The sequence below is a fragment of the Alexandromys fortis genome, unplaced genomic scaffold (assembly GCF_014885135.2).
Source record: "Alexandromys fortis isolate MF-2015 unplaced genomic scaffold, M_Fortis_MF-2015_v1.1 scaffold_12, whole genome shotgun sequence".
NCBI classification, from domain to species: domain Eukaryota; kingdom Metazoa; phylum Chordata; class Mammalia; order Rodentia; family Cricetidae; genus Alexandromys; species Alexandromys fortis.
The window spans coordinates 19,597,092-19,618,624 of NW_026067937.1; the positions used below are offsets into that span (position 1 = coordinate 19,597,092).

At 48.1% G+C, this 21,533-nt stretch overlaps 2 protein-coding genes across 3 annotated transcripts in view; one reads left to right on the top strand and one right to left on the bottom strand.

The window, feature by feature from the left end:
- Egln1 (egl-9 family hypoxia inducible factor 1) overlaps nt 1-8,387 on the top strand; it is a 35,807-nt gene extending 27,420 nt beyond the window's left edge. The window contains exons 2-5 of one of the 2 annotated variants that reach the window (XM_050146894.1): nt 3,527-3,646; nt 5,044-5,180; nt 6,738-6,805; nt 7,838-8,387. In XM_050146894.1, the coding sequence (XP_050002851.1) occupies nt 3,527-3,646; nt 5,044-5,180; nt 6,738-6,805; nt 7,838-7,896 (384 nt within the window). In that variant the 3' untranslated portion in view covers nt 7,897-8,387. The remainder of the gene's footprint in view (nt 1-3,526; nt 3,647-5,043; nt 5,181-6,737; nt 6,806-7,837) is intronic. The other variant, XM_050146895.1, reaches the window with a different exon arrangement.
- Nucleotides 8,388-13,413: 5,026 nt separating this feature from the next.
- Nucleotides 13,414-21,406, bottom strand: Sprtn (SprT-like N-terminal domain). Its single transcript, XM_050146893.1, has 5 exons — nt 20,954-21,406; nt 20,172-20,271; nt 19,274-19,402; nt 17,604-17,871; nt 13,414-16,830 (listed from the first exon to the last, which is right to left on the bottom strand). Exons 1-5 carry the CDS (start codon nt 21,172-21,174, stop codon nt 16,061-16,063), a joined length of 1,488 nt encoding a protein of 495 aa, XP_050002850.1. The 5' UTR covers nt 21,175-21,406; the 3' UTR covers nt 13,414-16,060.
- Nucleotides 21,407-21,533: the final 127 nt, after the last annotated feature.

The window sequence follows — 21,533 nt, forward strand, 5'->3', positions numbered from 1 at the left end:
CATCCAACTGGCATAAGGACACGAACCAGTCTTTCTGGCCTTCGTTTCCTTGACAGGGGGATGACGAGGAGAGCAGTGATTCGGGCCCCTCACCTGGTTGGTGTGTTGGATACACTTACTTACAGTGCATTGGCAGATGGTGAGTGGCTGTGAACGTCGCAGCGTAACACCAGGTCTCCACAGTTGGAGCCACCTTGTACAGGGCTGATTTTCAAGTATTAGTGAGGTGTGCTCACTGTCAGCTCCTGTCACTGCTGAGGCTTGTTTTTATTTTGTTTGAGGCAGGGTCTCTCCTGCCCAGGCAGGCCTGTAATTGAGTGGTCCTCCTGCCTTTATTTCTCGAGTGCTGGAATGACAGATGTGCACTGCACACCTGACTTGCAGTTCCCTTCAGAATAGTGGCTGCAGTCCTTTGATTCTTGATCCCGTTCTGATTTTTGAGTCTTACTTGCTCTGCCACCCTATCCCAGACTGCTATTCTCATGTGTGATGCCCAGGCACAGCTGTGCTTCATTAGGTGGCCCTTCCTTCCAAACCCCAATCACCAGACAGCTCCTGGGAGCCATGTGCCATGTCCTTGGATTTCCCGTCTTGGGAATAGATAAATAACTTCCCATTACTAACTGTATTGGTCAGGGTTCTCTGGAGTAGCAGAACTTAGAGAATGAATCTCTCTGTATAGAAAGGGGATATCTTAGAACAGCTTACAGTTATGGTCCAGCTAATCCAACCATGACTGCCTATGTACGGAAGGTGCAAGAATCCAGTAGTTATCCAATCTGTGAGACTGGATGTCATAGCTGCTCTTCCATATTCTCCAGAATCCTGAAGAAGTAGACTCTAATAATGCTAGTGAAGAAAAGGACTTGCTATCGAGGGCGGGAGGAAGCAGGCAAAAAGAGCCAGCTTTCTTCTTCCATGTCCTTTATGTAGGCTGCCAGCAGAAGTACCCTAGATTAGAGGTGGGTCGTCTCACCTCAAAAGATCTGGATGAGAAGTGGATCTCCCCATTCCAAATGATTTCAGTAAGCACAAATCCCTCACAGTGTGCCTAGCCATTTTTGGGTTTTAATTAATTCCAGATATGGTCAAGTTGACAACCAAGAATAACTGTCACACCCAGCATTATACATACGTCTATGGACTGACACCATTGACCTAGAGTTCATAATAAACGCAAACAAAATAGCCAGATGCGAGCCAAGTGGCGGTGACACAGGCCTTTAATCCCAGCAGAAGCAGGTGGATCTCTGTGAGTTCAAGGCCAGCCTGGTCTATAAGAGCTATTTCCAGGACAGGCTCCAAAAGCTACAGTGAAATCCTGTCTAAACAAACAAAAGAATAGCCAGATACATTACACACCTGTGACTCCAGAACTTGGGAGGCAAAGACAGGCCATCCTGAGCTACATGGTGAAACCTTGTCTCCAAAACCCGGATGGATGGATGGATGGATGGGTGGATGGGTGGATGGATGATGGATGGATGGATGGATGGATGGATGGATGGATGGATGGACGGACGGACGAACAAACAAATGCAAGGAACGTTGTCTCTTTTGATCATCATCATGATACTCCAGGGCCTGTATGTATGTGGACGGTGTGGTTAAGTCTGAAAACATATTTGCTTAATGAATAGATGGATGGCTAACCAGTGTGGGCGGGCTGAGGAGGACTTCTTGTCCTCTCCTTTCTGGACCTACCAGATATGTGCAGAGGTCCAAACTGACTTTAACTGTTGTGTGGGCGAGCTGTGCATACGTGGAGGCCAGAGGAAACTCTGTGGAGTTGGTTCTCCTCCAGCTTTACATGGGTCCCAGGGATTGAATTCAGGCCATCTGGCTCACACAGCAAATGGTTTACCCACTGAGTCATCCTACCCCCCTCCCCAATTTATTTTTTGAAATGAGATCCCAGTAGGAGAGAATTCAGGTTTGATTCGCTACAGCATGCTCAGTTCACTGCGAGTGGGAGGGTCTTGCTAAGCTGTGATCTCTGGCAGTTGTCATGGGGACTGTGCTGGGAGTCTTGGGCAGCTGGCTACAGTCTGAAACCCTTCTCCCCAGGCCAATCTGTCATCACTAGCCACTGACACTAACACAGATGTGTACGAAGTCCATCCTGAGTCGGGACAAATAGGGAGGTGGGGTACTCAGCAGCAGCCTCTCCTCAGGTGGAGAGCAGGAGGTTGGGTGTCTAGGGAAATGGCATTTGTGCCCCTCAGAAATGAACCCCTGGCCAGCTGACTATGAGGTTTAAAAGTTAGGATTTGCCACAGATCTAAATCTGATGGTAGATGACGCTTAGAAAGATTAGGTAATCGTTCCTGGGGATTTATCTAGAAGCTGTCTCTCCCTTGCCAATGGGTAGCCTCCCTTCCAGCTCTGGCCTCTGACCTACTGTCAGCTGACAGGAAGGTAAGGTGGAGGTGGCTATTGCGCAAATCATAGTGGCACTGAGCAGCTTAAAACAGTTTTGCCTTCTCTCCTTTTCAAGGACTTCTGTCATTTCTGATGTGGATTGCTGCTTGCCTCTTTCCTACGAGCCTTGGGCTTTTCTGTCATCAGGATCTGACAGTAGCATGAATTTCAGTCTAAAAATGGAGTCCAAGTCACTTTAAGTTCAGATATTTGTGCCCTTGAAGGGCTGGTAGAAGAAGAATGTAAATACAGAGGAGGACAATGTTAGCATTTGTCACAGATCTAAATCTGATGGTAGGCGACGGGCTTGACACTTCATGGCCTCCTTTGATCCCTCAGCTTGAGTTCATGGGTGGCATGAGCTGAGACTCGACAGTGTCCTGTCTTCCACCTAACTGTGGACTTTCTGTTGTTCACTCTGTCCAGTATTATAGCTGACCACATGCATGCTCCCAGAGCACATGGGGACTCAGTACCTCTGTGGATGCTATCCCCTGTGTATCACACCCAACAGTCTCCTGAACCACATCTTGATAGCTGTCTTTCCCACCCAAGAGGGGTTAATGTGTTATAAGTTTCTTTTATTCATTGATCTGATTTAAGAGGATATTTGGAGTTGGCCATCTAAACTGTGTTCAACCAGTACTGTTCAGAATCAGGTGGCACCAGGTTGGGTAGTTCATTCCTCAGATTTTGGTTCCGAGGCCGCCTCAGGAAGACAGAGCTCCACTGAGCAGGTCAGACGCTCATCTTCTTAGTTTCCACAGTATATAACAGTCAGGAAAGTGGAGTCCAGAAACCGTTCTAACTTCTGTTATTTAAAGCAGGGGCCGCTGGCTTATGATAGCTCAGGGTTTCTGTCATTCGGTCCCCTTGCCCTCCTTGTTGGCTCATTCCATTGCTGCAAAGCTGCCGCTGAGCTGGGTTCTCCACACGTTGGGTTGCTTGCTGGCCTGTGCTGGGTTCTTTATAGATGTCATCATAGACTATCCTTACCTCTCCCTATCACAGAATGGGATCTTACTATGCTCACACCTAGGTGTGAGTCAGAGTTCTGTCTCATCAGCGTGTCCACTCATGGGCCATTTACCTTGTTGTTTTTCAGGCCATGGTTGCTTGCTACCCAGGCAACGGAACAGGCTACGTCCGTCACGTCGATAACCCAAATGGAGATGGAAGATGTGTGACATGTATATATTACCTAAATAAAGACTGGGACGCCAAGGTATGCAGCTGAACTCAGCGGTACTGCTTTTTCCCCAGGTTGTTTTCCCTCACAGTAACGTCTGCACTTCCTGTGGGGGAGGCTGAGCTAACAGAGGGCAGCTCTCTCTCACATCTGGTCGGCCTTGGATTTCCACGAAGTGAAACATAACAGTGTGTCTGAAAGCAAACACACAAAAGCAAGGCACAGGCCATATTCCTAGTGGCCGACATCACCAGGGGATGAGCCCCTAATCCACTGTCTAACTGTGAGTTCTAGATTAGGTTCAGGGCAAGGCATTCACGTGCCCTTCAACTTTGAGTCCACCTGATCAGGGGCTTGTGGTACACAGCTGTGACCTCAGCATTTGGGAGGTGGAAGCAGGCGGACCACAGACTAAGAGCATCCTTGCTTACATGGCAAGTTGGAGGCCAGCCTGGGTTATTTGGTACCTTGTCTCAGAAAAACAAAAACAAAAAACAAGTAACAAAATATCTCCAGATTGGTGATTTTAGTCTAGTGTTTTTCCTTGTAGTCTAAAACACAAGGACCAGATCTCTGTGCAAGTCCCCAGCTCCCCATGTAGAGGCCTCCTGGCTCCCAGTGCACTTGACACACTCTCTGTGAGGACTGTCCAGTCCCCACAGAGAGCTGTGGTCCAGGCAAATGAGTTACATGGGTGAAATTGAGCTCTTATCAGCTATAATTAGAATTTAGACCCAGGCTACAGGAGTTAGGAGTGGAGATAGCTCAGTAGGTGAGGGCACCTGCTATTGACGATCCAATAAATCTGACCCATGGGAATCAGCAACCTCCAAAAACTGTCCTCCCCCTCCACAGTACACACAGACAGCTGTCCTCCCCCTCCACAGTACACACAGACGGCTGTCCTCCCCCTCCACAGTACAAACAGACGGCTGTCCTCCCCATCCACAGTACACACAGACGGCTGTCCTCCCCCTCCACAGTACACACAGACGGCTGTCCTCCCCTTCCACAGTACACACAGACGTAGATTAAAAGATTAATTCAGGGCTGTAAGTTCACCTGCTTATTCAGTGTCTGTGGACAGTCAAAGCAGATGGTTGTTTATACAATGGGACAGACCAATCATTTCACTAGGGAAGCCACTCAACAAAGTGGCTTAGTGCCGACGTCAGCGTGAATAGAAACGCTCACTGATTTTCAAAACCCTGAAGCAGGTTTGGAGGTTTTGTATATTTATCTGCTTCAAGTGCTTACGACAAAAAGGCATTTTTCCACGCATTAGTATTGGACACGGAGTCCCGCCTTGTTAATTAGCATAATTGTATTCACAAGTAATCCAGCTAAGCATTTCAAGTCACTTAACTCCCCGCCCCCCAACTTGACCTGGCCCCATTCTTGATGGCTTATACTGACATACTCTCTTTTCCCAGGTAAGTGGAGGTATACTTCGAATTTTCCCAGAAGGCAAAGCCCAGTTTGCTGACATTGAACCCAAATTTGATAGACTGCTGTTTTTCTGGTCTGACCGACGCAACCCTCACGAAGTACAACCAGCATATGCTACAAGGTAGTGTTCTGTTCATGGAAAGTTGGTTGACAGTGTGGCAGGGCAGGGGTGAGTCGAAGGGTGAACCTGAGCGTTTCTGGGGAGCATCCTGCCTGCTGTCCAGGCCCTCTGGTTTCATGGTCTTCCTCGTGTGCTCACTCACACGTGGTCCTGAGGATGTCGGTCTTCTCAAAGTTGCTCTTTGCTTGAGGTAGAACAGGACTGGACCTCCTCCTCCCTCTGAGGCACGGTGCGCCTGCCGACACTGCCTGCTTCTGTGTCACTTTTAGGAAAGTAAAAAAGGAAAAGGGAAGCTTTTTGAAAAATTGAAAGATACTCCTGAGAGCACAAGTGAGGAGAATGGGTTGGAGGAGACAGACAGGGAAGTTGCCGTGTGTGGGCACACCGGGAAGAGCTCTCTCTGTAGCTGTAGGAGCGCTGCATACTGCTGCTGCCATGGACGGTGCGTGCCTGCCATCCCACGGTGTCCTTCCTCTCCTGCTGCTAGCTGTGCTTCCACCGCAGATCCACAGCAGGTAGCAGCTGCCGTGGTGCAGCCTGATGTCATAGGTACCCTGACAGGAAACCTGGGGACCAGGCATGGCACATAGGAGGCCAGCGGTACAGTCAGGAGAGGGACCGTGGAGCCAGAGAATAGGCCAGAGCCCAGCTTGGTCCGTATAGCCCAGGCAGAGCGCAGATTATCCAAGTCAGGAGACAGAGGTGGGTGTGCAGAAGGCAGCTCTGGAGGCCACATGTAGAGTTTTCTACTGAGGACTGAGGGCCCTGGGAGGAGTTAGTCAGACATCAGAATTCTAGTTGGCAGTTAACTGGCAGCCTGGGACTTGGGCAAGAGAGCTTCAGAAGAACCTGTACAGCCCTGTGTCCTGGAGGAGGCTGTGGTAGGAACGGGTGGAGCCTAGGCAGAGTGGGTTAGCCACTGGCCGGTAGGTGAGGACAAGCGCTTCAGCCAGGTGCCTCTGGCTCCGCCCTGCATCTGACTCCGCAGCTGTGTATTTGGGCTGTTGGTTTTCCCATGAACTCTGGCCTGGATCTATAGTCTTACCTCATGTCAGTGTGGAACCAGTGGCCTGAAGCACATGCTCACATCCAGTGTCTCCCCTGACTCCACTGTTCACATCACAAGCGCTGTTGTGTGCTTTTATCTCCGAACAGACTGTCATACCACACTTGTTTGTGGGATAAAGTAGTCCAGCTAGGGGAGGTTTTTCAGAAAAAGGTTCTGCCAAACCCAGCGTAACTTTCTAGGTAGGCATCCTGGAAGTTTCTGCGTGTAGCTTAACTCTCCTCAGTGACACAGAGCCAGGGGTGGTAGACGGCCGGCCTGGGTTTCTTTGTACCAGTCACTGTCCCTCTTTTATCTGTTTCTGACCATGCAGGCGGGGTGAGTGTGGAGAGGCTGTGAGCCTCCCTTGGATGCTGCAGCTCCTCTGCAGGAGGGGCAGACCATGCTTGTCTGGTACACACATCGGTCTGAGGATGTTTTGGGCATTACAAGTTCTAAGGCGCACTCCCCTCCCAGGGACCTTTCTGACCCTGTGTTAAATTTCCTTCTAGGTACGCAATAACTGTTTGGTATTTTGATGCAGATGAGCGAGCAAGAGCTAAAGTAAAATATCTAACAGGTAAACACAGCTGGGGCAGGCTCTGCCAGAACAGTTGGGGATGGTGTTTTCCAAAGCTGTAGGCCAGGAATGTTTTTACAGATTCCTTAGTTCCCTTACTTTAAGAAGGACTCTCTAATTATTAGTCTCTATTCTTATCTGCTGAGTTGTCCAAAGCTTAACAAAAGCTTGAGGCAAGTGTGAGTTAGTTACTCAAACACAAACTGAGCTTTTCTGTGATGGCCTTTAGAGCCTCGAGCTACGACTTTGTGCTCTTTGGGTTACCTAGTCCCCTCCCCTTCTCCCTTAGATAAGTGAATATCCCTTCTTTTTTTCTCTTTTGTGTTTTCTTTTTTCTTTTTTTTTTTTTTTTTTTTTTTTTTTGAGACAGGGTTTCTCTGTGGACCAGGCTGGTCGCAAACTCACAGAGATCAGCCTGCCTCTGCCTCCCAAGTGCTGGGATTAAAGGCATGTGCCACCGTCGCCCGGCCCCTTCTTTTCTATAAGAATGTGTGGCCAGCACAGAAGAGGTGAACTAAATGTTCTCCCAGCCCGGAAGACAGGTGTGTGGGTCCCAGGTGCCAGCTTTCTTTGTGTGCAGGTCATGCACTTGTCCTGTCCCCGTGTGTCCTGGGACCCTTTGCCTGCCTTTGCTTTACTCTTCCGCCTGAAAGCCTACCCAGCAGTCACAGGACCCACTCCTGAGTCCTAAGGAGCTAGACTCAGCCTAGCCTTTTTGTAAGATGGTTAAAAAAATAGGATATCTGTGCGCTTTCTCTGTATCTTCAGAGCTATGGTTTGTGTGCATTCCGTGGTTTTCCACTACCGTCTAGGCAGGTGGCTTTGTAAAAGGCAGTGGTGCTGTTTCTGCTGATGTCTCTGCTTGCCCTCTAAGATCTGCACAGCAGTGCACTTGCCACAGTGGCCGTGGGAACAGCTGGTGGAATGGGCCTCATGGGATGCTGGAGAAATGAGGAGATACTGCTTCAAATGTTTGGGGTGTAGTCAGTTGCTCTGGTGCTTAATGAGTGAATGCTTCTCTTTCCCTTGCAGGTGAAAAGGGGGTGAGGGTTGAACTCAATAAGCCTAATTCAGTCAGCAAAGATGTCTAGCACGGCCTTAGGTCCGGCAGTACCCACTCACCTACCGCCGCTCGGTTGCCTTCTGTGGACTCGTGGATGGGATGAACAGAGACTCCTGGCTGGCGTTCCAGCTGCGAGCCAGGCAACTCGGCCAGGTGTCGTCCAACAGAGGGCTGCGTCTGCTGTGACTGTGCCGTGGGGCCGGCTCCAGATCTGTGACTGCACTTGGCTGCTTACTGACGAGGAGATGCTGTCTGAGGAGAGTGGCTTTCCCATCTGGACAACAACAAGGGCCTATGTAGGATTTTCTTCATTCTTCTACTTTGCCAGATCTGTCATCTAACTGAGTTCATTTCATCTCTCTTTTTTATATCAAGTTTGAATTCGGGGAATTTTTGTATTAGGTACAATTTATCAAAACTGAATTAAGAAAAAAATTTACAGTATTATTCCTGAAAATAACATCAATCTATTTTTGTAAGCCTCCTCATGCTATTAAAGTTGGCCCTAAAGACCTCCTACGATGACTGTCGCCAGTGAATGATGGTTCCTTTCCTTTTGACTGACAGGAAAGAAAGGGCGTGGAGTCCCAGCTGCCATCCACGAGGTTTTTCTTGGCCTGTCTCACAGTAATTTGAACTTGTAAAGGTCTCTGCTGTGATGCTCTGACCTTGGTGATAGTGAAACCTAACAGTAGATGGTCACCACTGAATACCAAGTACCTTAGATGGGAGGAGAAAGCCGCAGAGAAATGGTTTGTTCTGTAAGTTAACGTTCCAGTGCTAAGCCACCCGCACTGAGTACACTTGAGCCTCCTCCACTCGGGTTCCCAAGACAAAGGGCTGTCTTCTGCTTCAGGGCCGACCTGCCACCAGTCGTGCCCCACGGCCACAGCTTTCCCCGTGGCTCCTCCTTAGTTTGACTGTGCTTCCAGATCCTCCCAGGTCACAGCCTTGTTCTGCTGCAGCAGAGCTCCCAGTGGCCCCAGGCACGTGGACGTGTGTGGTTGTGGCCTCAAGCGTGGTCATCCATCCTTGGACAACTAAGAGTCATTTTCACAACCACTAATGAGAGACGTGTGTGTAGCCTAGAAATCAAAAGAAGTGTGAATCCAGGCACTTTGATTTATGGGTTTTTCTCTTTTTAGAGAAAAGAGGGACAGTGGCACAGCCACAAAGGCCTGCCAGACTCTTGTCACCTCTCCAGTCCCCTTAGAAAGCCAGACTTTGCACAGATACGGTGTAACTCCTTGTCCCTTGGGTGTTCTATCTCTGACCTTGATCTTTGCCAAAATGTGTGTATGCAGAACTATTTCTGTGTATTTCACCTTGCACCAGTCTTAGCTGTGTAGTTTGTATCCAATTAGAAACCTTTTCTGTGGAAAGCTCAGTAATTCTTATTAAGAGATTGCTATTGTTCATGTAAAACATGAAAAAAAATTACGTAAAGCCGAGTGTAGATTGGGGGTTACTCAGCACTGTGCTTGCATGAGGGGCTCATGGCAGGAGTCAGTTCTGTCCCACATCCTTTCCTTCAGCCCCAATAACCGCTGACAACCTTTCCAGCAAGTGCCTCTGTCAGCTGGCCAGCTCGAGGTTTTGCCACCTGGCCCCGAAGCAGCATGTTTCAGAGTTGGGAGGAACTGTTTGGCATTTGGTCACAGAAGATCTGTTTGATTGGAGCAGCAGCCTTTGAATGTGGGAGTCCCTGGTATACTTTGTATCAGACCTTTACAAGTGTACCAGGTTCCAGACTCTGCTGCGTGGGGGTGGGGGTGGGGGTGGGGTGGACTTGCCAGACAAAACTTCAATTATGTATCTTTTGGAAAGCTTATGTACTTCCCTGGAGGTCACTGTGAGACGATCAGGCAATCAGGATAGCCATGCACTTAATACCCATTCAACTCAGTTTCATGTTAGTGGCACGAAGAAGGGCTCTATTTAAAACTCTCTGTGGCCTCTGTGTTAATCCTGGTTAAAGAGAAAGCTTTAAGATGCTGTTTATCCAGCACAGTAAGCAGCTGGGGAACAGACCTTTACCCATGACAGGCAGAGCACTTCAGGATTTGCATAGAGACTCATGTGGTTCGGACACGGTGTTTCCTATGAAAGCCTCTCACATTGCTTGTAAAGCTAATCTAATTAAAAAGATGTATAAATGTTCTTGAAAAAAATTTAACTGTTGTCACCTCCAGCTTTCTTCTGTTTGAAGCCAATTACCATGTCTTGGCTTTCTTCTTGGGCCCATTGGTGAGTTACTTATTGTCTAGTCCACAGTGTACAGCAATTACCTTCTGTAAGTGACTTAGAGATGCTCCGGGTGCGGAGGCAGGGTCAGGGAGCTGCACCCGCCTTCTCAGTATTGGAGTTCTTTTCTCAGTAGACTTTCAAGTTGCTTTAAACACCATAGCTGTTGAATGCATCATCAGCACCCCTGTGCTGCTGAAGGAGGGGCCTGGTACTCACCTGCGGGGCCATTGGTATGCAGCTCTACACACATGACCCTTTGATTTGTGGCCACACGCAAAGACACGGGTTCTTAGGCCAGAGTATGTACTGTAGCTCTGAGAAAATAGTGTGGTGCCAGGTTAATCCTAGCACGTGAGAGGCAGCGGCAGGAAGAGCTCTGCTGCTCTGAGGCCCGCCTGGCTAGCCAGGGCTCCACAGTAACCAGCCGAGCGTGGTGTTTGAGGTTCTGGCCTTTAGAGCATTTGGAAAACTACTGAAATAGGCAGTGGGTCTGCAGTGGGGTGGGGCAGAGGAGTGAGACAGAAATGAAGACTAAGTGTGCTAATGTAATGAAACAGTCAAGTCTCTTTGGTTCTGATGCAACCTTCTGAACCTTGTTTAGTTTTCAGACAGGGTCTTGGCTGTTGTCCAGGCTGGTGTCCAACAGTCCTGCTTAGCCTCCCTAGTACTGTGCTTTCAGCTGGGAGCCACCAACCCTGCCTGGGATAGCTTTTAATCCTCTCAGTGTCTTGCCTTCTGCCTGGGTTCTGTAGCTAGAAACCTGAGCCTGCCCACCTGGCTCCTTGGACTCAGTGGACCTCTCTGTTTGGATTCCTGTTTCTTAGACTCCATGTCCCCAACTCCTGGTACCCACAGTGGGCAGATAGATGCTCTTAGGCCCACAACTCAGCCTGGTACAGGAATCCACACTGCACTGGAAAGTATTGTTCTTGTATGTGGATCCTGGGAAGCCTGTCAAAGGCTCTGGAATATTCTTATCCCTGGGCTCTACAGTTTCATAGCTTGCTTGCATCAGCCTGTGGCTTTTCTCAGCCCTGGTGAAATCATAACCCTCGCCTGGTGGCATTCTCTGCTTTCTTCTGGTGCTCCTGTTGCACTGGGGACAGGGCAGCACATGAGTTTAATTCTGCCGTGTTCTTTTCTGGAAACCAACTTTTCTTCACCTCTGAGGCAAGTACTGAAGGGGATCAATCAGCCCAAAGCCCCACTATGTTTACAAGACAAGGAAAACCAAGCCTTTCCAAAGGAAAGAACGAAAGTTGAGATTTGGCTGCAGTTGGTAAAAATTCTTAACTATAAAACATGAGGGGCTGAAGAGATGGCTCAGTGGTTAAGAGCACCAGCTGCTCTTCCAGAGGTCCTGAGTTCAATTTCCAGCACCCACATGGTGACTCATGACCATCTACAACGGGATCTGATGCCCTCTTCTGACATGCAGGTGTACATGTGGAGTACTCATACATAAAATTAAATAAAGTTAAAAAACATAAAAAAAATGAGAAAACCTAAATGCAGTCAGATGAGCATTTTCTTGGATAAAACGGCAAACTACGGAACCATGTCCAGCTCTGTGGGACACTCCTGCAATTACTGCAACAGACTTGGGAGTTCAAGGCAGCTGGATTCACATGGTGGAATCCCAATCTCAAACTAAGCAACCTAAAAGGAAAGAAAGAAAGGGGCAGCGGGGAGGTCATCCTTGCCAGGAACAGAAACAAGAAGATTGGAAAGAGTTGTCAAGTTAAAGTCAAGTATCCTGACCCAAGTTCCCTTCTTAAACCCATGTGGTAGGAAAGAACTGACTCCTGCAAACTGCCCTCCAACACACATGCTGTGGCATGAGAAAGTTCTCCCTTAAAAAAAGAAAGGCTTAAGGGAAGGCTGGATTCAAATGAAAACACAAGTAGAAATGCAGCCCTGAGGATAAGCTGCCCAGAAGTACGAGATAGCAGGGCACACACACAGCTGTGCTCAGCTTACGGTGCTCTGTGGCCCCAGCAGCATCAGGACGGATGGCTTGTCCAAGTGTGCAGAGGAGCCACCCTCCTATCTTCTACTTCTGGCCCCATGGAGCAGCTAACAAGTCACTGTGGGTCCAGGTTATTTTACACAAAGGAAACCAGATGTTGGTTGCAGGTTTTTTTTGAGACAGGTTCTCACTCTGAGACCAAACCATGTAGTCCTTCTGCCTGGGTGCTGGGATTACATTCTTGACCTTGTTTGTTTGCATAAGAGGTTATATAAATGTGTATTTATGAATTTAGTTTCTGAGACGGGTCTCACTGTGTAGCTCTGGCTGGTTTGGAATTCAGAGATCCATTTGCCTCTGCATGCTGGTATTAAAGATGTGTACCACTTGATGGATTATTTAACATAATATACATACACAAAAGAAATCTACCTTAAGCCGGGCAATGGCGGCACATGCCCAAAGCTACAGAGAAACCTGTCGAGAAACTAAAAAACAAACAAAAAACTATCTTAGCCGGGCAGTGGTGGCGCACGCCTTTAATCCCAGCACTTGGGAGGCAGAGGCAGGTGGATCTCTCTGAGTTCGAGACCAGCCTGGTCTACAAGAGCTAGTTCCAGGACAGGCTCCAAAACCACAGAGAAACCCTGTCTCGAAAAACCAAAAAGAAAAAAAAAAAACTATCTTAAACCTTTAATAAGACATCTGACTCTTAAAGTTGTTCTCTTGAGTGCATGCATGTACGCGTGCACATACAAACACCACAGAATGTGTAAAAAAAAAAGTAGGATCAGCAAAGATTAAGGGTTGAAAAGAAATTTCCAAGGCTTCAAGTAGCCAGCTTTGAAATGAATTTCATCTAAACATCTTGGGCTTATTAACTACAGCAAGGCTGAGAACCAAGACAGCAAATGTGTGGTCTGATTCCTGTGCGTGCTGGGCGCCGTGGTTTGATGAGATGACATCCCTGGCCTCTGATGTCTGCTCTGTAGAGTGCACATTCAGGAAGAGGTACTTGCCATAGACAGCTTCCCAACTGATCTAACCTTTTACTTTGTACCATTTTATTGACCATGGCTATCTTCTCTAGTCTATGGAGATTATACCCCAAACTGAGTGTGGACTAATATTCTGTATCAAGGAAAGGGGAGGAAAGCCCGGGTGATAACAGCATAGCTGTGGTGGTGCAGCCAGGGTAGCCCGCCTAGGTGATCTTAAGAGAGGACATCAGGCTAGGGATGCACATCAGTGGTAGATCACTCAACCAGATACAGATACGGAACCACTTCCACCCTCAGCTCCTAAAAATCAAATCAGAAAGACATCAACTGCTTTACAACAAAACATTCTCATTTATTTTTAAATTCTGTAAAGTTTTTAAAAAATACAATCTTAGAGCTTTGGAACAACGAAATAGGATAAGGTTTTAGTGTTTCCCATTTACCTCAGATCCCAGTTAGGATGTGTGTACACAATTGGCCAAAACCAAACACGGTTTCTCATGTTGCTTTGTTAACCAGCATGAACTGGGAGGTAAAGACAAGTTTCTATAGAAACAGAACCTACGGCTATGGCCCTACAGTGGGGAGCTGAACCAACTTGAGCTCCACTGAGAGGTTAGAAATTTGCTTCCAAAGGGCGAATAGGAACAAAATGGAGCATGTCTCACTGATAGATGTAAATAAGAATGACTGATACAGGGACAACTATTCTTAGGGGCAAATTTTCTCCAACAAGTGTGGGCTCTTTTCTCTCGAGCATTTCAGAACCTGATGTTGCCTCTCAAATGAAGCTGGGTACGTGCTACGCCCAGCTCCTCTCTCCTGCCGTGGGCACTGCACAGATGCCTGGAGGAAAAGCAGATGTAGCCCCACTCTTCTGCTGGATGGTCTGTCTGTGTGCACTTCTCCTGCTACCAACCCACACTCCACCTCAAAAGCTGGTCCCTCTGCCTATTAAGGCCCTTTCCCTTCTTTAACAAGCTAACTCAACTCACTAAAAAACTGCCAGGGTGAAACCCCATGCCAGCACTGTCATGCGGCGCACTGAGATTGATCTGCATCTTTCCTCACTGAGGAAATAGCTCCTGAAAGGACATGAACTGCACCTCATTTACTTCATGGCCCTAGGGCTTTATGCAGTGTGGCTGAAAAAATATTTAATTGCCTACAACCTATTAAATTGGTGAAAATGTGGCACATATTCAAACAAAACTTTAGTAGCCATTTATTTATAAACATTTAATACTATTTAACTTCATGCTTTAAGAAACATCAAAACTTGTTATCCAATCTGACAGGCTAAAGATCCTGTCAAGAATGCTGAAAAGCTGACACTTACACACTGCTGGCGGAGGAATTCAGAGTTTGGCAGAGCGGAACACAGACACCCTGTGACCAGTTCCACTCCTGAGTGGGTGTTGTCAGCATTACTTAGCCCTGCACTGGGATACTTCCAATGGTTCAATATACTGGGGTGAGGAGAAAACTTCTGGTATCTTTAAATTCTACATAGGAATGAAAATAACTTCTACACATAGTAACAAAGACACTACCTTCATACTCTGGTAAACTGTACCTTTGAGGATGGAGAGGCTAGCACTATAAAGGCACAACCACAACAGGACTTCCCCATCCCCGCCAGGAAGGTAAGGGAGGAAGATACAGTGGAACACCAGGCAAACCAGGTTCACCCACATGCTCCGTCATTTGTGCACCTTACAATGTATAATGACCTTGTACCAGAGTCCACAAGGTGGAGGAATAGCCACGAGACAACTGAGCCAGGTATGTGTTCCCTCTGCTCAATACGGAAAGATGCAACAACTTCCCGGTGCTCAGGCAACACCTGTTCTCACATTGGCACAGGGTTCACAGTGCTGCTTCCAGACATCTCCCTGCTCTCCAGGGAATTAGGCAGCTTTGTGAGATGTTATCCATCAGCTACTTTTTAGCACCAGGTTTTAATTAACCATTCACTTAAGTCCCTATCAAATATGGCCTGCAGAACTGAGTAACTGTTCTAACATTCCAAAATAACTGTACTATATATTCTTTATCTACTCTAAAATTTGCTGCCACTTCTTGACAAAGGTGGGATGGGAAAAAAGAAAATTTTTTTTTTGTTTTGTTTTTGAGACATGGTCTCACTATAGCCCAGATCGGAACTTAAGCCCAAGCTGGTTTTAAACCCCACAGCTATCTCCTTGCCTCAGCCTCCCAAATGCTGGGATTTTAAACACGAGCTGTCATGAGCTAGAAAAACTTCAATCCAGGAGGGTCTTTAAAAATCTGCAGCCACTTTTTAGTAAAGCTGGGACAGATTTATATATTATACTTAAAATATAAATTACTGAAAATAGAAGTCTTTAAAATTCACTTTCACCTTTATATAGAAAGTAAACTCTCTTAAAAATATAGAAAAAGCTTATCCAACTGCTATGACTTTGAAAAAAAAGAAAGAGAAGAGCTCTGAGTACTTTGAGAACAACTACTACACCTCATACTGTCCGGATAGAGAATCTGACGTCATAAAGATTAACATAAGTTCAAGGAATAGACCTTGATATTAAAAGTGTTCAACGGTCAGGACTCCTGATAAGACTGTCTTGAGACTATACAAATAAAAATAATTCTCTAAAACCTTCAAGAGAAAACGAAAGTACCTAAAACCATACATTGATACTGAACAAACTGAGCCAAAGTCCAGGTAAGGCATGGGTGAACACAGCACTTTGACACATTCTGAGACAGTGGCTCCCTACATTACCCAGAGTCAAGGGCTTAAGGATGTTCCCATCTCAGCTTCCTGAGTACCTGGGACTACAGGGACATAGCACCACACATACCTGGATGGAGATGCAGACTAGAGTCACTATGTGTACATAAACTAGAACGCTGCTGGTTTAACAAGTCAGACTGTAACCCACGGTCCTTCACCACCATAAGTCAACAGATGGCGTGGGACCCACTGCATTTCAGACTCTTCGAGGTCGGAGATTGGTTTTGTTGCCTTCCAGGCAGCGGTCCAAGTGCTCATTAATCTGCGACTCCAAAACTACACTCTGACAGACGGGGCAGTTGACCAGCCGTCGCTGAGTGCATGAGCTGCCTGAGTTCCCAACTGTGCTGGCGGCTGTGGGCCATGGGCTATTCTGAGGATCACCACCACCACTCTGCGTCTGCTCCTTGATGATATTATCCAAAGCAGTCCTGTCTTCCAACCGGGGCCGCTTGTTTGGGAACTGGTCTTCAGACCCACTCTCCTCTTGGGGTATGGCTGTGGATGTCACAGTCGCAGGTGCTACAGTTGCTGATGCTGAGGCCACAGCTTTGGAGGCATTTCTCAGGGATGCTCTGGAAGGTGGAACCTTTCTCTGAGAACTGGATGAGGCTGGATGCCTGGTGCAGTCCCCAGTGGTCCCACTCTTAACTGGGGATCCATTCACATTTCTGAAAGCCTTTTGGTTGGCAACAGAGACTCTGGGGAAGTAGCTGCTCAGGACACTCTGGTGACTGGCAGTGGGAACAGGGGAGACAAGATGAGGCTTTTTACTTGGGAAACCATTCTGCTCACATTTCACCTCAGTGTTGGAATCGATTTTCAGGCCACTTGCTGAATGGTCTTGACTTGAGAGACCTTTGGCTTCATTAACCACGTATGAAGTGCTCAGCTTCCCAGGTGAAGGGCAAGTGCTTGTCTCTCCAAGAACATACCCTTTGCCACTGAATGGGATGAGCGGCTTGTCTGCAAAAGAAGCAGACAAGACTCTTCTTCGGCATATTGCCACACGACAAACACTGAGCAAATGGTAATTATCTAAACTGAAGGACTATTTTGTTCTCAGATCTGTGCAGTAGTCACCCATTGACAAGAGAAGGCAAACTTCATTAGTCAGAGCCTTGCACTAAGAACAGCAAAGATGAAGAAATAATAAATAGGAACTAAGGAATGTTCCCAGTGCTCAGATTCCTCTAATCTGATCCCTACTCACCCAGCTTCCCAAAGACTCAGTCCCTCTGCACCAGTTCTCCAGTCCCCTGACTTCTCAGCATTTCAGATTAGGAACTACAGCTTGGCTCTTGAGGGGACCCCAAACTGACACCCTTGCAAGGGGAAGCATCAACTTCAGTGACTCCTGGCCTCCTCAGAGCTTCTCAGAAAAGGAACAGCTCCTAAGGACAACATGGACAAATGCAGGCCAGACTCCTTTCCCATCCTCCCCGGACACCTTGGCAGAAGTCACTAAGATAGGAAGGGCTGTCACAGTCTGGGTGATGTTAATTCAGTTACTGTTTTCAATCTGACAGTCATTTGCCTTGGACTTTCCCTCAGATACTGTAGATGGAGACCGGTTCACCTTTCCTCCCTTCCACACAGAGCAAGCCACACTTTCCCATCACCACTCTGTATTCTTTATACCTGAAAAGAACAGCCTTGCAGCCTTAACCTGGCTCCCCAACAGGAGCACTGTCCATGCACTAGCCAGGTTAGAGATGGGAGGTGAGATGGAGAGGTACCTTTGTTCTCCACTGCTGATGCGCGCTGCTTGCCTGGTTTTGTCTTTCCTCTGCTTTTCTTTGAATAGTTCTCTGGCTCCTTGATTTTTATGTAAGTGCCTCCACAAGTTTTCTGGTGGTCAGCCCACCAGTAGTCATGGGCAGAGGGTGCCCTGTTGGTCGCACGCTTCACATAGCCATAGTAGGGCTGTTTGTGCTGGCAGGGCCCATTGCAGCGCCACCAGTGCCGACGATACTCATCCACCTCGTCATGGAAAGTGTGGTACACCTGGGCAGAGGGAAGTGGCCAGCAGTCAAGACACAAGTTAGCCCTCTACAGGGCTACCCAAGAAGTCTTTGTGTGTGTGTGTGTGTTTATTAAATATTCCACTTCTCAGGCATTTCTAGTTTGTGAAAGACTGCTACTGTATTTAGTTTCTTTTCAAAAGTTCACTTTAAAGGGACACATCAGATAATTTACAACTTCCTAATGTACATAGATAACAGCATATAAAATGAGAAATTTTGAGCCAGGCAGTGGTGGCACACGCCTTTAATCCCAGCACTCTGGAGGCAGAGGCAGGCAGATCTCTGAGTTCGAGGCCAGCCTGGTCTACAAGAGCTAGTTCCAGGACAGGCTCCAAAGCTACAGAGAAACCCTGTCTCGAAAAACAAAACAAAAGAGAGAGAGAGAGAGAGAGAGAGAGAGAGAGAGAGAGATTTTGGTGTATTGGGGGAAATAACCATAAAGCCCATCTATGAATGCTGTTTCAGAGATTGAACATTATCAAAATCTGAGACCGAAAAGTGGTTTACTATAGCACTGTAGCAAGTCTGCAGCAAGGAGAAAGAGTTGGGACCAACTGGGAGGAATTTTTCTCTCAAAAGAAAGCATACACATTTCCTTAAAGCATAAATTCCTAGAAACAATATAAACTGCTAAAGGGCTGGGCCAACAGCCTGACTCTTCCTACAGAAAACTAAAAATTCCCACAACACAGTATTCAGTGCTCAAGCTGTGCTAATACACTCCACACCCTTGCTCAAGGCCCCCAACAGCAGCACTCTTGTCACCTCGTTTCCATGACAACAGATAGTTCCAGAAGAGTTCTGCAGTACAAGTAGGGTCACCAGTGTAGGGAGGGCACACCTCAGTCTTGGCTGTGGTAGCTCCTCTAATACTACACTGTCAGAACTCAAAGAATGTCCAATGAGGGCCTGTCACAGATGTGGGAGATGCTCCTCTAAGATGCTGATCTGGAGTTGCTGGAGCCATCTGTGGCCATTCTACCCATATGGTCTAGACAAGCCCATTCATCTCTGTAGGATCCTTTTTTTTAAAAAAAAAAATGTATTATTTATTTGCATTAGTGTTTTGCCTGCATGCATGTCTGTGTGAGGGTGTCGGATCTTAGAATTACAGACAGTTGTGAGCTGCCATGTGGGTGCTGGGAATTAAAGCCGGGTCTTTGGAAGAGCAGTCATCGCTCCAGTCCTCTGTAGAACTCTTGTTCAAGGATGAAAATCTTCAGTTTACAGAATGAATCTAAGCATGGTAACTCTGAATGGCTGCTGCTTGGGGGCACAAACCTATAACCCCAGTGCTTAGGAAGCTAAGTGAGAATTGTGAGTTTGAGGTTAAACTGGTTTACTGTCTCCCCTGCTCCCAGAACATGTGCAGCTCACCATACCGTTATGTTGGCGCCTGTCAGCTGGTTAATGCGATGCATGTGTTTACAGAACTCCGGGCCATGTCCTTCCCGGTCTTTATCATTATTAGTGACAAATAAGTAGGCGTGTATCATTTCGTGCAAGAGAGTCTGCAACAGGAAACAAGCAAATTAATTTTCTAGGGCATGTCTGAAGATGAAAATGCATTTTCTTTCTTAATTTAGGAGTCTTAGCCATCTGTAGGCCTAAGTACACAAAACTTTGTATATTCCAAGCTCTGCAGATCCCAGTGAACAATTCCTTTCAAGGAATTACACTTGCTCAAAAAGGCCTACTTATCTATGTACCAACTCAAACACGGACGGTTGATGACTCCAACCACATAAAAACTTTACAGTTCCAATAGAGAAACCCACTGTAAGCAATATCAAAAGAGGATTCTGACAACTCAGCAACATTATTATTATGGGCTCTGAATTCTGAACACAAGGGACTCCTGACGCCAGCATGGAAATGCCAATACCAAAAGAACAAACAGCCCAGGACTAAATGGGCACAAAGTATATGCTGGGCACGAAATGCTGCCTGCCTGTGATCCCAGCACACAAGGTTAGAGGATCAGGAACTTGAGACCAGCTTGGTGGCATCACCCCCCTAAAAAATAGCTGGGTACATGCATGCCAGCTTGCTGAGGAGGCTGAAGCAAGCAACAGAAGCACATAAAACCATGGCCAACCTGGGTAACAGAGACTGCCTCTTAAAAATTAACAAAATATCCTGGCCAGGGAAAACCAGCCTGGGCTAGCATTAAGATCTTGTCTTCACCAAACAAACAAACAAACAAAAAACAAAAACAAACAAAACCCAAACAAATCCCTGCAAACCACGGAGCTGAGAACCAGGCTTATCAAAGAATACCTCTACAAGGTCCTTTCTGGGTCTCAGTTTTAGAAGGGGTTCACTGAGACGGATGGAGCACATTCCTCCTCTTCCTTCATAGGTGCAGATCCCAGCACACCTGGAAAGCAATCACAACAATGGATTAGGTTCACCAAATCCACTGTTTGGAGAGTCAGAGGAGATTGATCAAAAGTAAACCCTAGCCTGCCCTGGCAGAATACGCCCGTAACACCAGCACTATGGAGGCAGAGGCAGGCAGATCTCCTAAGTTCCTGGCCAGACGGGATGCGTAGTGGGGCTCTGTCTCAAAAGCAAACGAACAAAACGAAAAACAAAAGCAGATCCTTACCGGTTCTTGTGCGGTGCACAGGAAACGTCCCTAAAGGCTTTCCTTAGGGGAACACTTGGCTGCAGGCAGTGACACTTGCTCGCCCTCACCCACTGTCACCCAGTCAGCCCCACACAGGCAATGATCAGCAGGGAACAGTTTAGCCACCGCGTCGGCAGGGGCACAGGGTGGTGTGAAGTGACAGCTACACTACATCTTCCCCTGCTCTACCGCAGGCCGCTTTCTAGGGGACAGGACGCTGGAGGAGAGGGGCAGATTGCTAGCTCAACTGGGGCTTCTCTGATTCAACGGGTGGCACGGGGATCCCGCTGGGACAGCACCGGGGGCCGTTAAAGCCGGCCCGCTCTGGAGCGCAGGCACGTCTCCGTCCGCCGCGAGGCGGGGGACACCAACGACAACGCCGCCGCCTCGCCCTCCCAGACGTTCGGAGCCGTTCGTGGGGAGCACTCACAGTGTCATGCGCACACTCCACTTCACTTCCACCGCCTCCAGCTGCCCCCAAAAGAAGCGGTCGTTAAACTGCAAGAAGAGCGCCTGCAGGTCCGGGGTGGGGTCCACCAGCTCCCAGGACGCGTCCACCAACGACACGGGCTCCCGCGCCGCCGCGCGCCGCGCCACCTGCACGTCCCACTCCTGTTGCAGCCGCAGCGCTACCACCAGGTCCTCGTCCATCGCGCTACTCCCGCCCAGGCCACAGCGGAGACGCCGGTACTGCTCGCGCGGCGCACGGGTCTCGCGAGAGCTCCGGGGCTGGCGGTCGGGCGCGCGCCGGTTCGCCTCGAACGCCTCGGCGGAAGCGGCTTCGCGTCGTCCCGCGGACACCGGCTTAGGAACGCGGGGCTCGGGCTAGGGACGGCTGAGGAAAGCCAGCCGGCTGCCTCCTGAAGGCTCCTGACGTCCCGCGTCTCACGTCAGGTCTACTGCACGTCCGAGCCGCCTCTGACTTCCGCACTGGCTCCTTTGCGCACGCGCCTTAAGGCGTGGCCGTTTGCGCGCAGGCGCTCCGCCGGCCCTCCGCACCACGCGCAGGC

Excerpts from the sequence above, each read along its gene's own strand:
- Sprtn (XM_050146893.1), bottom strand. The coding sequence starts at position 21,174 with ATGGACGAGGACCTGGTGGTAGCGCTGCGGCTGCAACAGGAGTGGGAC. Across the intron at positions 17,872-19,273 it reads TGACAGGCGCCAACATAACG|GTGTACCACACTTTCCATGA; the intron begins GTATGGTGAGCT and ends CCCTCTGCCCAG. Across the intron at positions 16,831-17,603 it reads ATCAGCAGTGGAGAACAAAG|ACAAGCCGCTCATCCCATTC; the intron begins GTACCTCTCCAT and ends CTTCTTTTGCAG.